We start from the raw sequence: 13,237 nt of genomic DNA, 5'->3' as shown, positions 1-13,237 counted from the left end.
TCATGGGTTCGATTCCCAGGGAAAGCAAGAACTGATAAAAGTGTTTCTTGAATGCGGTGTTAAATATATATATCTGCTAAATGCATAAATGTAAATAGAGACATGGATCTCTCTCTTGCTCTCTTTCGCTCTCTCTCTCTTTTGCTCTATGCTTGTATTAACTAAATGCAACTACATGTCTTTGCAACTTAACCGTGCTGTGGATGTCATCTCAGGCTCTGCTTGCTTAAGAGAGGGTGCTACAGATGCTGCTTTTTCTGCTTGGTGACGCTGTTCTGTTCTCCACCTTTTCTCTTCATCCCTCGCTCCTGTCTTCAGCTGGCCGCTCTCCTCCCTGCGCAGCAGCAGTTGTTGTTGCAGCAGGCTCAAGCGCAGCTGTTAGCCGCAGCCGTGCAGCAGTCGAACGCTGCGCATGCTGCCCATGCAGCTGCGGCAGCCAATCAGCAGCAGCAGACGCAGCAGCAGCAGGCCAATCAGGCAGCAGCACAAGCCCAGTCTCAAGCCAAACCTGAACAAGCTCCGCCTCCACTTTTGTCACAGCCTATCCAGCTCACTGCCCAGGTACCGTCAGCGCTGCGGTTATAGGTTTTCAGGAAAGCGCAGACCAGACTGGCATTTTCCTTTATTTCAGTTACAAGAACATACCCGGTTAAATAAACTTCTTCAGCAGCATCTGTGGCATGTGGCCAGTTATGAACAGAAAATAAGAAAATGCAGTTTATTAGTTTGTAAATAATTAAGAAACATGTTTACATTTGAATTCTTGCAATACCGTATTTAAAGATTTAATAAATATATAAAGTAAATAAAACTATTTAAATTTGAAAAATCCTAATGCAAAAATATGTACATTTTGTTATAGTTTTAATATTAAATTTTTATTTTATTCGAATGTATTTAATACCATTTAAGTATAATTTTGAATAAATGTTTTTAAATTATGTTATACTTTTTTATTGCATTATATGTTTAATCATAATACAAAAAAAGATGCTTTTAATATAATTTAATTATTATGTTATGTTATATATGATATATATATTATGTTATATATTATCATAAGACAAAAATAAAATATTTTAATATTGTTCTTTATAATTAAATTATTATACTGATATTTTATTTAACATGTATTTAATACAATTTAAATATAATTTTGAATGAATGTATTTAACTTTTTATACATTTTTATTTAACTATGTATACAGTATATTCAGTTAAACGAACTTTTAATGCATTTATATTATGCAAATACAATTTGAATGTATAGTCATATATAGTTAGTCATTAACAGAATGTGAAATGAGACTAGAGTTTACCAAAAAAAATAAAAATACAAATTAAGATTGCCTGAGCCAATTGTTTCTGAAACTTGATTTGTAGAATAACTGGATCTTTTCTCTTATTCCCCCTGTCTTTTGTTGCTCGCATTTCATTCTCATAAGGCTTTCTGTCATTCTCTGCAGGACATTCAGCAGTTACTGCAGTTACAGCAGCTGGTCCTGATGCCCGGTCATCATCTACAGTCTCCAGCTCAGTTCCTGCTTCCTCAAGCCCAGGCTCAACAGGGTCAGCAAGGTGAGGCGTGTCCTGTTCACACATTAGTTCATTATTTGCCTATGGGGTCTCTGTCACACCAGTAACATTTGTGTGCACTGATGTCTTTAGTGAGAAATTGTCTTTCATGCTCTTTCAGGTTTGCTTTCGACATCAAATTTGATTCCACTACCTCAGCAGAGCCCAGGGAGTCTCCTGACCTCCCCATCTAGACTGGGTCTTCAAGCACGGGTATGAAACCAAAACAGATTCAAACTACATTGTTGTCAACCTCATTATTGCTTATTTAATTAGCAAGTGGTGTCCAGTTATCATCTCAGTAATAAATATGGTTATTTTTCAGTGTTAATGGCAGTTCAATCAAATAACGTGTCAACAAGTAATAGAAGGTCAAGCGCATTGCATTAGGGGATACAGTATGTGACGCAGTGTGCTCTGTAAAAGTGTTGCCTATCATATATATTACTATTCTAAAGTTTGGAGTCAGTAAGATTTTTATTAAAAGTATTGGTTTAAAGTTAAATGTCTCTTATGCTTGCTAAGACTGCATTTGTTTGATCAAAAATACATAAAATAATAACAAATTTTCTGTTTGAATATATCTTGAAATGTAATTTATTCCTAGGATCAAATCAGAATTTTCTTCAGTGTCACATGATCCTTTAGAAATCATTCTAATTTGCTGATTCGCTGCTCATCAAACATTTCTTAAGAAAAATATATATTTATATATTAGTGCTGTCAAACGATTAATCGCGATTAATCACATTCAAAATAAAAGTTTTTGTTTACATAATATATGTGTGTATACTGTGTATATTAATTATGTATATGTAAATACAAACATGTATATATTTAAGAAAAATATGTTATGTTTATATATTAAATATACTTGTATATAATATAAATGTATATACATGTAAATATTTTCAAAATACATACATGCATATGTTTGCATTTAAATATACATAATAAATATACACAGTACACATACTTATATTATGTAAATAAAAACTTATTTTGGATGCGATTACTAGCGATTAATCGTTTGACAGCACTAATATATGTATAGAATTACTGTCACTTTTGATCAATTGAATGCTTCCTTAAAACTATTAATTAAAAAAATGTAAAATCTCACTGAAACGTTAGTGTACATATCGCATACTTCTACAAGTTTGTAGTATGCTGTAGTATGCCAGAGTCTAGATTTGCTCCCTTTCATCTCTAAAAAGTTGGAAAAGATAGGGGTAGAAATCAATATAATGTGAAACTTTAGGGGAATCTTTAATAATATGTTTGAAATGGAAGGACTGTCTGTCTTACACTATACCCGTGTTTGAGAAAGTAGTGTGTTTCCCCAATCTGTGCTGTAGCATCATCTTGACGACAGGCTGTGGTCATTGCAGAGGGAGAAGAGCGTGGAGAGCGCTGTGAGCTCCGCCCCCTCCTCAGCCCCGCCCATGAGCTCCGTTCCCACGGTGACGGCTCACGCCGAGGAGCCCAGCGATCTGGAGGAGCTCGAACAGTTCGCCAGAACCTTCAAACAGAGGAGAATTAAACTGGGCTTCACACAGGTGTGTGTGTGTGTGTGTGTGTGTGTGTGTGTGTGATTATTTCTGATATTTTCTGTCACAGTTCAAAAGATGTTCTTAAAAATCTAACTTTATATATAAACTTTCTTTCAAGACACTTTTTTTGACATGCAGTTAATAAATACAATGAAATAAACATTACTTATTTATCATATTTATTTATAAGATCATTTATAACGTAATTAAGGGAGGCATTTTAATCTTAATAAATCTTAATTTATTTTTAATTGTTTTAATTCCATTTTAATACAGCTTTAATGTATTTAAATTGTTTGTAAAAAAATTTTTTATTGAAATAAACAATTTATATATTTGAACTGATTTAATAAACATTTAATGCATTTGAATTTTTAATAAATATTTAGAATATAACACTATCATCTTTTTTGTTTTTTATTAAAATAAACAATACTTATTTATCATATATATATAAGGATATGTATATAATTAGGAGAGGCATTAGGTTACATTCTTTCATTAGCTTTTTAAAAATTGTATTTAATTAAATTATTATTTTTCAATTAAATGCCATTTTAATGCAAATGTAATTTTTTATGCATTATTTTAATGCATTATTTAGGATCAGACTTTTATTGATTTTTTTTCTTTTCTTTTTTTTTTTTTTTAATTCACATGTGATTCCAGCTGTGCTATTATTTTTAAGTTGACAAAAAGATCTAAACCCATAACACAGATGCAAACAGTTGGCCCAATGAGAAATGTAGCCTCAATTATGCTATTCATTGACGATCGAACAAATGAGGAGTTGCTTTTTGAGAAAATAATACGGTTAGCATAGACTATTTCTATTTGGATGAGATTAAAATTCTTAGAGGATTTGCTCTAGATTTTCTCAGAGGATATGTAATAAAAAACCACATAAGTCGGTATTGAAATAACATACAGTATGTATGTGAAATGTAAACTGACCTGTCCTGTCTGCATAGGGATAAATTGCTAAAACAAGGTAACTCTACTCCATATCTTCCTGCAGGGGGATGTGGGTATGGCCATGGGTAAACTCTACGGCAATGACTTCAGTCAGACCACCATCTCGCGCTTCGAGGCTCTTAACCTCAGCTTCAAGAACATGTGCAAGCTCAAACCTTTGCTGGAGAAATGGCTGAGCGACGCAGGTGTGTGTTTCTGTCGGTTTTCTTTTGCTGTTTCACAATAGCGTTCCCTGTGATTCATGTTACAGTGTGTGTGTTTTTGTGTAACAGAAACCATGGCGATAGACAACATGCTGCCGAGCCCCAGTTCGCTGTCCTCACCTCTGCTGGGCTATGAAGGCTTGCCTGGACGCCGCCGAAAGAAACGCACCAGCATCGAGACCAACGTCCGCATAGCCCTGGAGCGCAACTTCATCTCGGTTAGACACACACATCAACACATGTAGCAAGATTTTCATTTTCTTTCCACAGAAATAGTATTTCGTTCACAGGGCTTGGATCATTCTGTACAGCACACCTCAGCTTCAGAAATGACCTCTTTTTTGCCGTCTCATGATAAAAAATAATATATTGGATTTTGAAAATGCTGATGCCTCTCTGGAGAATCAGAAGTCTGCCGCAAACTAATTTATTGCAACATACAGTATAAGAATCGTCACCACATTACACCCTTATACATCTGGCGTGATTTTTTAATAAAAAGACATATAGATAAAATAAACATAGAATAGAGAGTGCTAGAGTTAGAGGGTCAAGTAAAGATGGAACAGGTGAGTTTTTAGCCGTTTCTTGAGAAATTCATCTTATCATCAATCACAACTGCAAGGTTTCTGGCTGTTTTTGAAGGAGTTATGGTAGATGAGCCTAACTAGAAGGTGAGATTGTGATGAAGTGATGGGTTAGCTGAAACTACAAGCAGTTCTGTCTTAGCTAGGTTGAGTTGAAGGTGATGGTCCATCATCCAGCAAAAAATATCTGTTAGACACGCTGAGATGCGAGCAGCTAGCTAAATAATAATAAAATATAATCCCAAAATATAGCAATACATCATATAAATTCATAAAATATAATTCCAGAATATAATAATGTAATATAATATGATAAGTTAATTTGGATCAAATAAATATATGCAAATAATAAAATAATATTCCAAAGTATAATAATATATCATGTGTGACCCTGGACCACAGTACTTAAGTCGCTGGGGTATATTTGTAGCAATAGCCAAAAATACATTGTATAGGTCAAAAATGATTGATTTTTCTTTTATGCCAGAAATCATTAGGACATTAAGATCATGTTCCATGAAGATATTTTGTAAATTTCCTACCGTAAATATATCAAAACTTAATTTTTGATCAGTAATATGCATTCCTAAGAGCTTCATTTGGACAACTTTAAAGGTGATTTTCTCAATATTTTGATTTTTTTTGTACCCTCAGATTCCGGATTTTCAAATAGCTGTATTGGCCAAATATTGTCCGGTCCTAACAAACCATACATCAATGGAAATATTGTTTATTCAGCTTTCAGATGATGTATAAATCTCAATTTCAAAACATTTACCCTTATGACTGGTTTTGTGGTCCAGGGTCACATATTATAATAATTATGCATTTTATTGCAATGCTTGCAATGTTCATTTGTTAGTTAAAATAAAATAAAATGTTCTTGATTTGGATTGAATAGACAGACAGACAACCAAATCAATCGATAAGAGTGTGTATTGCTTTACACAGTGAGTGGAACACCAAGCAGCACTAAAGCCCCGTTCACACCAAGAGCGATAACTATATAGATAACGATATTAGCGTCCACACCAGCGAACGATATCATCTGTTTATTCTCAGTGCACAAGCTCCTTATAGCAGGATGGATTCTGACTGGATGTCAATGTTTGTATCGTTCATCAGCTGGAAAAATCGTACTGAAAGTGATTCCAACAATATCGTTTCTCTATGCCTTTATCGTTATAGCTGTGGTGTAGACTCTGCTATTCTTTAATATTGGGAACGATTTTTAGAACTATATCTTTATTGTTATCTTTATAGTTATTGTGCTTGGTGTGAACGTGGCTTAAGAGTTGGTGAATCTAAAAACCAAAAAGGAGACTACACTCAGACTACACCCATTTCAAGATTTCAGTGTTTTACCACACAATACAGATTCATTCATTCCCAAGTTGTTTGGCTGCGCTTGTATCACAAAAGCACTGCATCACAGTTCTTCTCTGGTAAGCACCACACTTGTGCTGGTAAGACACGAGGAAGCCCATCTAAGATCAAGGCAAACAGCCAATACACTTGAGGCACTGTTTCTTTCCGTTTCTGAGTGACTCTACTTGTACTTGTAGAGAGGGGTCGCTGCATACCTAAAACCGCCAGCAAATTTGCTCAATTTTACCCACGCACTATAATGGCTAAAGAACATATTATTTCATTGTATAATCTTCACAAAGAAGTGTCTAGAGTCATGAAATGATTATGTCTAGTCAACTATAGTTTTGTCCTGTTTTATGTTCAAGGCTTTTTTTATACAGGCCACTAATCACTTTTCATAACGGTCAATATAAGCTAAACAAGCCTGCACTGACAACGAGAATTATAAGGAAATAAATACATATTTGGGTGATGTAATATTAAACTACAGTGTCATTAGTTAATATATTAAGATATGATAATATAATCATATTAGATAATATATTAACCTGTGTTTAATTACTAAAATAGCCAATAGACAATAATGAGCAATAATAATTCACCACACTGCATGATGCGATGACAAATTCAAGAGCACAGCTTCACCTAATTAAATATTCATTTGTTTAGTTATATCGTTTATAACTTGAATGAGAGAACAGCACCAATAAACTTTTTTAAACGTTTTTTCTTTGTCAGGAAACGGGCAGACTAAATACTGTAACACCACAGAAGCGGACGATAAACGATAGAAATGGCAAAACAAAAATGAAATAATTAATACAAATTTTGAACAATTATGAGTAGCATTAGGCTAGAACATAAATGAAATCTTAACTGCTGTCGGATGCTGAGCCGACCCAGGACGCTTTACTTATCTCCCCTCCATCAGACTCTCCATCGCTCATGGTGTTTCTTATACCTCTTCAGCATCCATAAATCGCCTTCTTTTACTCATTTTGTCTTTATTTATGAAAATGATAACCGCTAATTCAGTGAGTGAAAGGCGTTGCCTAGCTATGTACAATGTTAAGCGGCAAGAAAATGACAGCGCAAAAATACAGGCATTATATTGTGGGTAAATTAACTTACGAGCCGCTTATAGGTATAAATGCACCGTTTTTTTTATCTGGTTTTATCTAAACAATTTTTAACAATTGTAAATCACATAATTTCAGTAAAAAGTAAATGGGCCTCATTCAAGAACCTTTGTAAATATAGGAGTAACTTTTGAGTAATTTGCGCATAAAACGGACCTTCCTGAAAACTGGAACTCACAAAACCTGGATTCACAAACGCTTTGTAAACATCAGATTTGATAGTTAAACATGTATGTTAATGAATTCCAATCATTAGTAAATAGGGCGCTTGTGCACGCTCATTCACAATTAGCATAATCCGTGCCTATGAATTACAGCTACGCATTGTGCGTGTCCAGGAACGCAGTGGAATATTCTGGTCTACTTTCTCAGGTTTGGCTCCAGTATATTGCATTAATGCTAAAAAGACTAATAGGCCATATGGCTAACGATATATATTCAATAATGTGTGTCCACCAAAGCGTTTTTAGCCAACTGAAAAAATGTCAGGCACTCTTCTAAAAGCGGCCAGCTAGTGGCGCTTGAATGCTTTGGTGGCACAGCGTTTTTCCAGCTGTCGATTTGGTTGCTATGAAGTGGAATATCCACGGCAGTAACGTATTACCAGTATCTCATTTTGAAGAATATTACTGAATATAAAAATGCAGTAACCAGCAATATTAACTTCTCTATTGTTGTTCAGTTGTTGTACAAGTAGGATGATTGATTGGAGATATTTGTCCCGCCCCTCCTCCGTTGATTGGACGGCTGGGTAAAAGTGATATGACAAGTGCTGCGTTTTACCCAAAGCTGAACATTTATCAACTCTCAGCTACAAAAAAAAACAAGTGCAAAGAACTTGTAAAATATTAAGATGGCAGTGCATCAATATTCAGTGTCATCAGTTTGCCAAAAACAACACAGAACGTTTTACGCACCATTTACACGTGATAGGGACCAGGCGTACATTTCTTTCGTACCAACTAACATTTTGAAAATACAAACTCTTTCATGAATCCGAAAATTTACGTCAGAACAGCTTTACGAACAATTTACACAAAAATTCGTTCTGCTCGTGTTTCATGAATAAGGCCCTCTGGGAGACTTGAATGTATCATAGAAAACCTGTAATGTACCTTTGAAAAACAGCCACCGGTAAAATTTACCCCGTGGTGGTTCTAGTGTTAAGGGTTCAACAAATCTGTATTTACAGGCATTTTTGAGTACCAGTTGCTCAACTGCTTCTTTGATTTATGTCATGCATCATGCATTAACAGAAATAGTTTCGAGCTGAAACCTGGTCTTGGTCCAAATGTTTTTGTCATATGTCATGTACTCATGCGCCTCGTCTCACCCCCAGAACCAGAAGCCTACCTCTGAAGAAATCCTGCTGATGGCCGGGCAGCTCAGCATGGAGAAAGAGGTCATCCGAGTCTGGTTCTGCAACCGGCGGCAGAAAGAGAAGCGTATAAACCCCAGCAGCGCCACCCCTCCTCTGCCCAATCACCCTCCGGCGCCGACGCACAAACAGCCCTGCTACAGCCCGCACATGGTACACCCACTCACAGCTTTAGCCACTGATATGGCCCAAAGCCGTTTCTGCAGACGGCTGTGTTCAAATGTTGTTTGCGTGGTGCGTGGTAAGAATGGGTGCAAAATGCCGTACCGAGGAGACATGTCTGGTCACGACGTGTTTGAATAATGTTCCACCAGAAAATGAAAATTAGACCTTTGGAAGTAAAAGAAAGTATAAAAGACCATCATGAGGAGAAGTATGTTTGTTAATTGGAGTCTTATTCCTTTTTCATTTTAGATGTCTAGTCACGGACTGGCTCAGGCCGCTACCAGTCTCAGCACAACAGGTAAGAAGAGCAGTTCCAATGAATAATGCACACTTCAAATTTGTGGTTAGAAGTACAGACACTGAATCCTTCCTCTTGAATCTAGCCGTCAGTCCCACACCTTCTGTGGCCTGCTCTCTCAACCCCAGTGGACATGCAGCAATGAGCTCCGCCCCTTCCTCCGTGACTCCGCCTCCTCTCAGCACAGTCAGCCCCACTCCGCCCAGTCTCAGCAACCCTGGCCTGAACACAGGGTGAGAAGCTGCTTCATCTGTTTAGGGCAGGAAAATGCTCTTTTGATGCTGTTTTTATAGTAATGATGAAAAACTTTTTAAAATTTAAACAACAATAATAATAATAAATTATAATCATTAGTAATAGTAAATAATACATTATTATGAATTATTCTAAGTGTGTTATTATGATAATATTTATATTAATAATGAAATTATAAATGATTTATTTTGGTTGTTTTAGTCAACTAAGAAAGTAATATATTTACACATATATATATTTCTTTGACATTTGAAAAAAATATTTGAACAAATTCAGAATCCAATGTTATACATAATGTAAATGATTTTAGACCAAGACGGTTAAACATTTTTTCAATTAATTGTTTAGGCTGTTTTAATCAGCTAAGAAAGTATTGAGTAATGTATAATGCATATGAATATATTCTTGTTTATTATATTTTGACATTTGAAAACATATTTGTACAAATTCTGTGATTTTGTGATTGATTTTAGACCAGGACTGCTCCAAATGTAATTAATAATAAAAGTAATAAAGACTATTATTATTAATAAACAATCAGTTAACCCGTGCAATATTTGTTTACATCTAACATATTGAGCGATACATATATTATGAATGTTAATTTTTCTTGTTTAGTATTCTTTAACGTTTGAAACCACATTTGGAAATTTGCCCAAATGTACAAAATCTAGTGTTACATAATGTAAATAATCTTAGAAACAGAATTGTTACATATATGTTTAATGATAATAATATACAGTACCAAAAATTTTTTCTTTAGGTTGTTTCAATCAATCAACTATATTTGAATCATAAAAATATTGTGAATGTTCATTTATTATTATTTATGATACCTCTGATGTGCAACAATATTTGCATAAATCCGGTGTTCTGCATTTTGCTAAATGTTGTGATCATTAATAGTTCATGAAGCCTGTATTTCTGTCAGCAGCTTTCATTATGGCTAAGCATTCTGAACTAAAATAATTACAGTTTTGCTGCAGTCTTATCATACTTGTTTTCGCAATGTTCTCAGTTGTATTCCAAACCTGTCAATTTGAACCTAAACCGCATGCTGAATTTCTTGTTCTTGAGTTTTCTTTCTTTGTCTGGCTCATGTAAGTCTTTCCAGCATGTGAAATGAACACAAACTCCACGATGAACGCGGCTGCTCTTGAAATGTTACTAAAAAGCTTGCTTCTCTCTGCATGTATGAATGGCGTGTGTTTGTGGGCACGTGTAAATGACACCACACGTTACAGGAACACAATGATGGGTGTAAGCACAGGAATGAACCAGGCCCTCATCAGCAGCAACCCTCTGGTCACAATGCAAGGTTTGTCATAGTGAAGAGGACAAGATAAAAAAAAGGCTTGGAGAAAAAGATGGTTGCATGAAAGTGTTTTGATAGAAATATATGGAGCAGGAGAACATATTTAGAGATCCGTTAGAATAACATGAGGGAAACCTTCCCATCATTCATCATCAAAGAGCCTTCCGCTGTACTCCCACCGCATATTCATCACATCTTCATCCTCACTACTGATGTGTGTGTGTCTGCGTGCGTGTGTGTGTGAGAAGAACTGTGTTTGTGTACCTTGTCTGTCTTTTTCTAAAGCACCTGCCATTTCTAGGCCCTTGTTATTGAACTCATCATTGAACTTTCATCCTAACCACTTAAAAGCCTTTGCCACCAACACAGTGCTTTTTGAATTTGCATTTTATTTATATTAATACATAATTAAATTTCATTCATAAAACAATAATCAAGAAAAAATAATCTTGTTCATTGAAATCTACGAATACAGTTTTTTAAAATGGTATACCAAGTTTGAAAAATTTTAAATATTACTAAAATTGTAAAAAAAAAAATGTTCATGTGAATTGAAAGCTGTGAATAATATTATTGAATACTATTAAGTAATATTAACTTTTTTTTTGCAAACAATACTTAAGCAAGGATGCATTAAATGGATTAAAAATGACAGTAAAGACATTTATAATGTTACAAAAGACTTGTTATTTTGAATTTATAATTATCAAATAATCCTGATGAAATGTTTTTTCTCAAAAATATTAACCAACAGTTGATAATAACAAGAAATTATCCTTGACCAGCAAATCAGCATATCAGAATGATGTCTGAAGCATCATGCGACACTGAAGACTGAAGTAATGATGCTGAAAATTCAGCTTTGTCATCACAGGAGTAAATTACATTTTAAAATATATTCAAATAGAAAACAGCTATTTGACATTGTAATAATATTTCACAATATTACTGTTTTTACTGTATTTTGATCAAATAAATGCAGCCTTGGTGAGCAAAAGAAACTTTAGATTTTTTTTTTTTTTTTTTTCTTTTAAATTGTGCATATATTTTTAGAATTTAATTACACGAAAGCTGGCGTGATGGCAAAGGTACTTAATGTAATTACTTTAAATGTTAAAATACATTCTAAAAACTAATAAGACTCTTCAATTAGTCTTTTTTCAACTCTCAATTATTAGAAAAAAAACTGCTGTTTCCAAGCACCAGCACCCTTTTGGTGGAAAAGGGGCATCAAACAGCCATTGTAAGAGTGTATATGTTTTATATGCCCTAAATTTAAAAATCTCTCTCTTTCCCTCTATTCTCTTATCTGTTTCACAGCCCTGGCTGCCAGTGGTGGCCAGATGCCCATTTCCGCTCTTGAGGGCAGTGGTCAAATGTTCCTGGGTGGAGCTGGAGGTCCAGGAGCTGGACTTCGTCAGTCCCTCTTCCTAAACCACCCCACTTTACTGCCCCTGGCGAGGAGCGCAGGCATGGGTCTGATCGGCACCCCCAGGGCTTCTCCGCCTCCGGGCGCCAGTGGCACAAGTCCAGACTCCTGCTCCATCTCCCCCTGCTCAAGCCCCGCCTCCTTCTGCTCGTTAGGCGACGCCTCACCACCCCCTCTGGGTGGAGCCATGGCTGAGTGACGCCCACACCAACCTGCTGCAATTGAGGGGAGTCAGAGGGGCGGAAGAAAGAAGACAGACAAGACTCGCCTTTTCAACCAAAGCCATCTCTCACTCCCTCTATTTCTCTCTTGTGCTCTCTCTCTCTCTCTCATTACGTCTTTTAATGCCAAAAATACAGAGAAATGAGCAGAAGAGAACAGGGATAAGGAGAGAACAGGATAACGGGGACTGTTTAAACCAAAAAATTGACCTACACAGCGTGGAGAGGTGGCTTCGACGGAGCTACTTTGAGAATGTACATTTATACCTTTCCAAATGGAAAAAGATAAACCCACACGAACTGAATTTGAGGGCAGGGTCGAGAGCCAAAAAACTTTGCGAAGAAACAACAAGGAAAAAGGAAAACGGGTGGCAACGAATGGAACAAAGGAAGGACATTTGACAAGTGTCACTGGACGGTAGAGAAGAGAAACCAAAAAATAAACACATGGAGGAAGAATGGAAAGACTCACAAAGACAAAAAATGCCAAAACCAAAATACCAAAAACCAAAACCAAAAATCGGAGAGAAAAGCTTTACCTAAGACTTTGAAACCTGACTTGTCCAGGATCAGATTAACTCTACACAACACCAAATACCATCTTTCCATGCACCCCTTATAATTTCAACTTTTTGTAAATGTATTTCTCAATCTACCTCTGCTACCAAGTATTTAGATTTTCTCATTCTATTCATTTTTGATCCATGACATTGTCAGCATTTTTCCCTGTCAAATTACAATGAAAAACAGATTTAGAGGGATTTTTCTCTACT

At 35.6% G+C, this 13,237-nt stretch overlaps 1 protein-coding gene across 1 annotated transcript in view; it reads left to right on the top strand.

Annotated features, from left to right (window-relative positions):
• LOC306884897 (POU domain, class 2, transcription factor 2-like) overlaps window positions 1–12,442 on the top strand; it is a gene marked incomplete at both ends in the record, with an annotated part of 48,534 nt that extends 36,092 nt beyond the window's left edge. Inside the window, 11 exons of the mRNA XM_079441136.1 lie at window positions 319–561; window positions 1,467–1,587; window positions 1,697–1,788; window positions 2,934–3,134; window positions 4,147–4,288; window positions 4,376–4,524; window positions 8,743–8,934; window positions 9,196–9,244; window positions 9,330–9,477; window positions 10,744–10,817; window positions 12,135–12,442. Of these exons, the coding sequence (XP_079297262.1) occupies window positions 319–561; window positions 1,467–1,587; window positions 1,697–1,788; window positions 2,934–3,134; window positions 4,147–4,288; window positions 4,376–4,524; window positions 8,743–8,934; window positions 9,196–9,244; window positions 9,330–9,477; window positions 10,744–10,817; window positions 12,135–12,442 (1,719 nt within the window). The remainder of the gene's footprint in view (window positions 1–318; window positions 562–1,466; window positions 1,588–1,696; window positions 1,789–2,933; window positions 3,135–4,146; window positions 4,289–4,375; window positions 4,525–8,742; window positions 8,935–9,195; window positions 9,245–9,329; window positions 9,478–10,743; window positions 10,818–12,134) is intronic.
• Between the last annotated feature and the right edge of the window lie 795 nt (window positions 12,443–13,237).

This window comes from Barbus barbus, assembly GCF_936440315.1.
Source record: "Barbus barbus genome assembly, chromosome: 19".
Lineage (NCBI taxonomy): Eukaryota > Metazoa > Chordata > Actinopteri > Cypriniformes > Cyprinidae > Barbus > Barbus barbus.
Note: the sequence above shows the minus strand (reverse complement) of the source record. Positions and strands in the feature narration are given on the sequence as shown.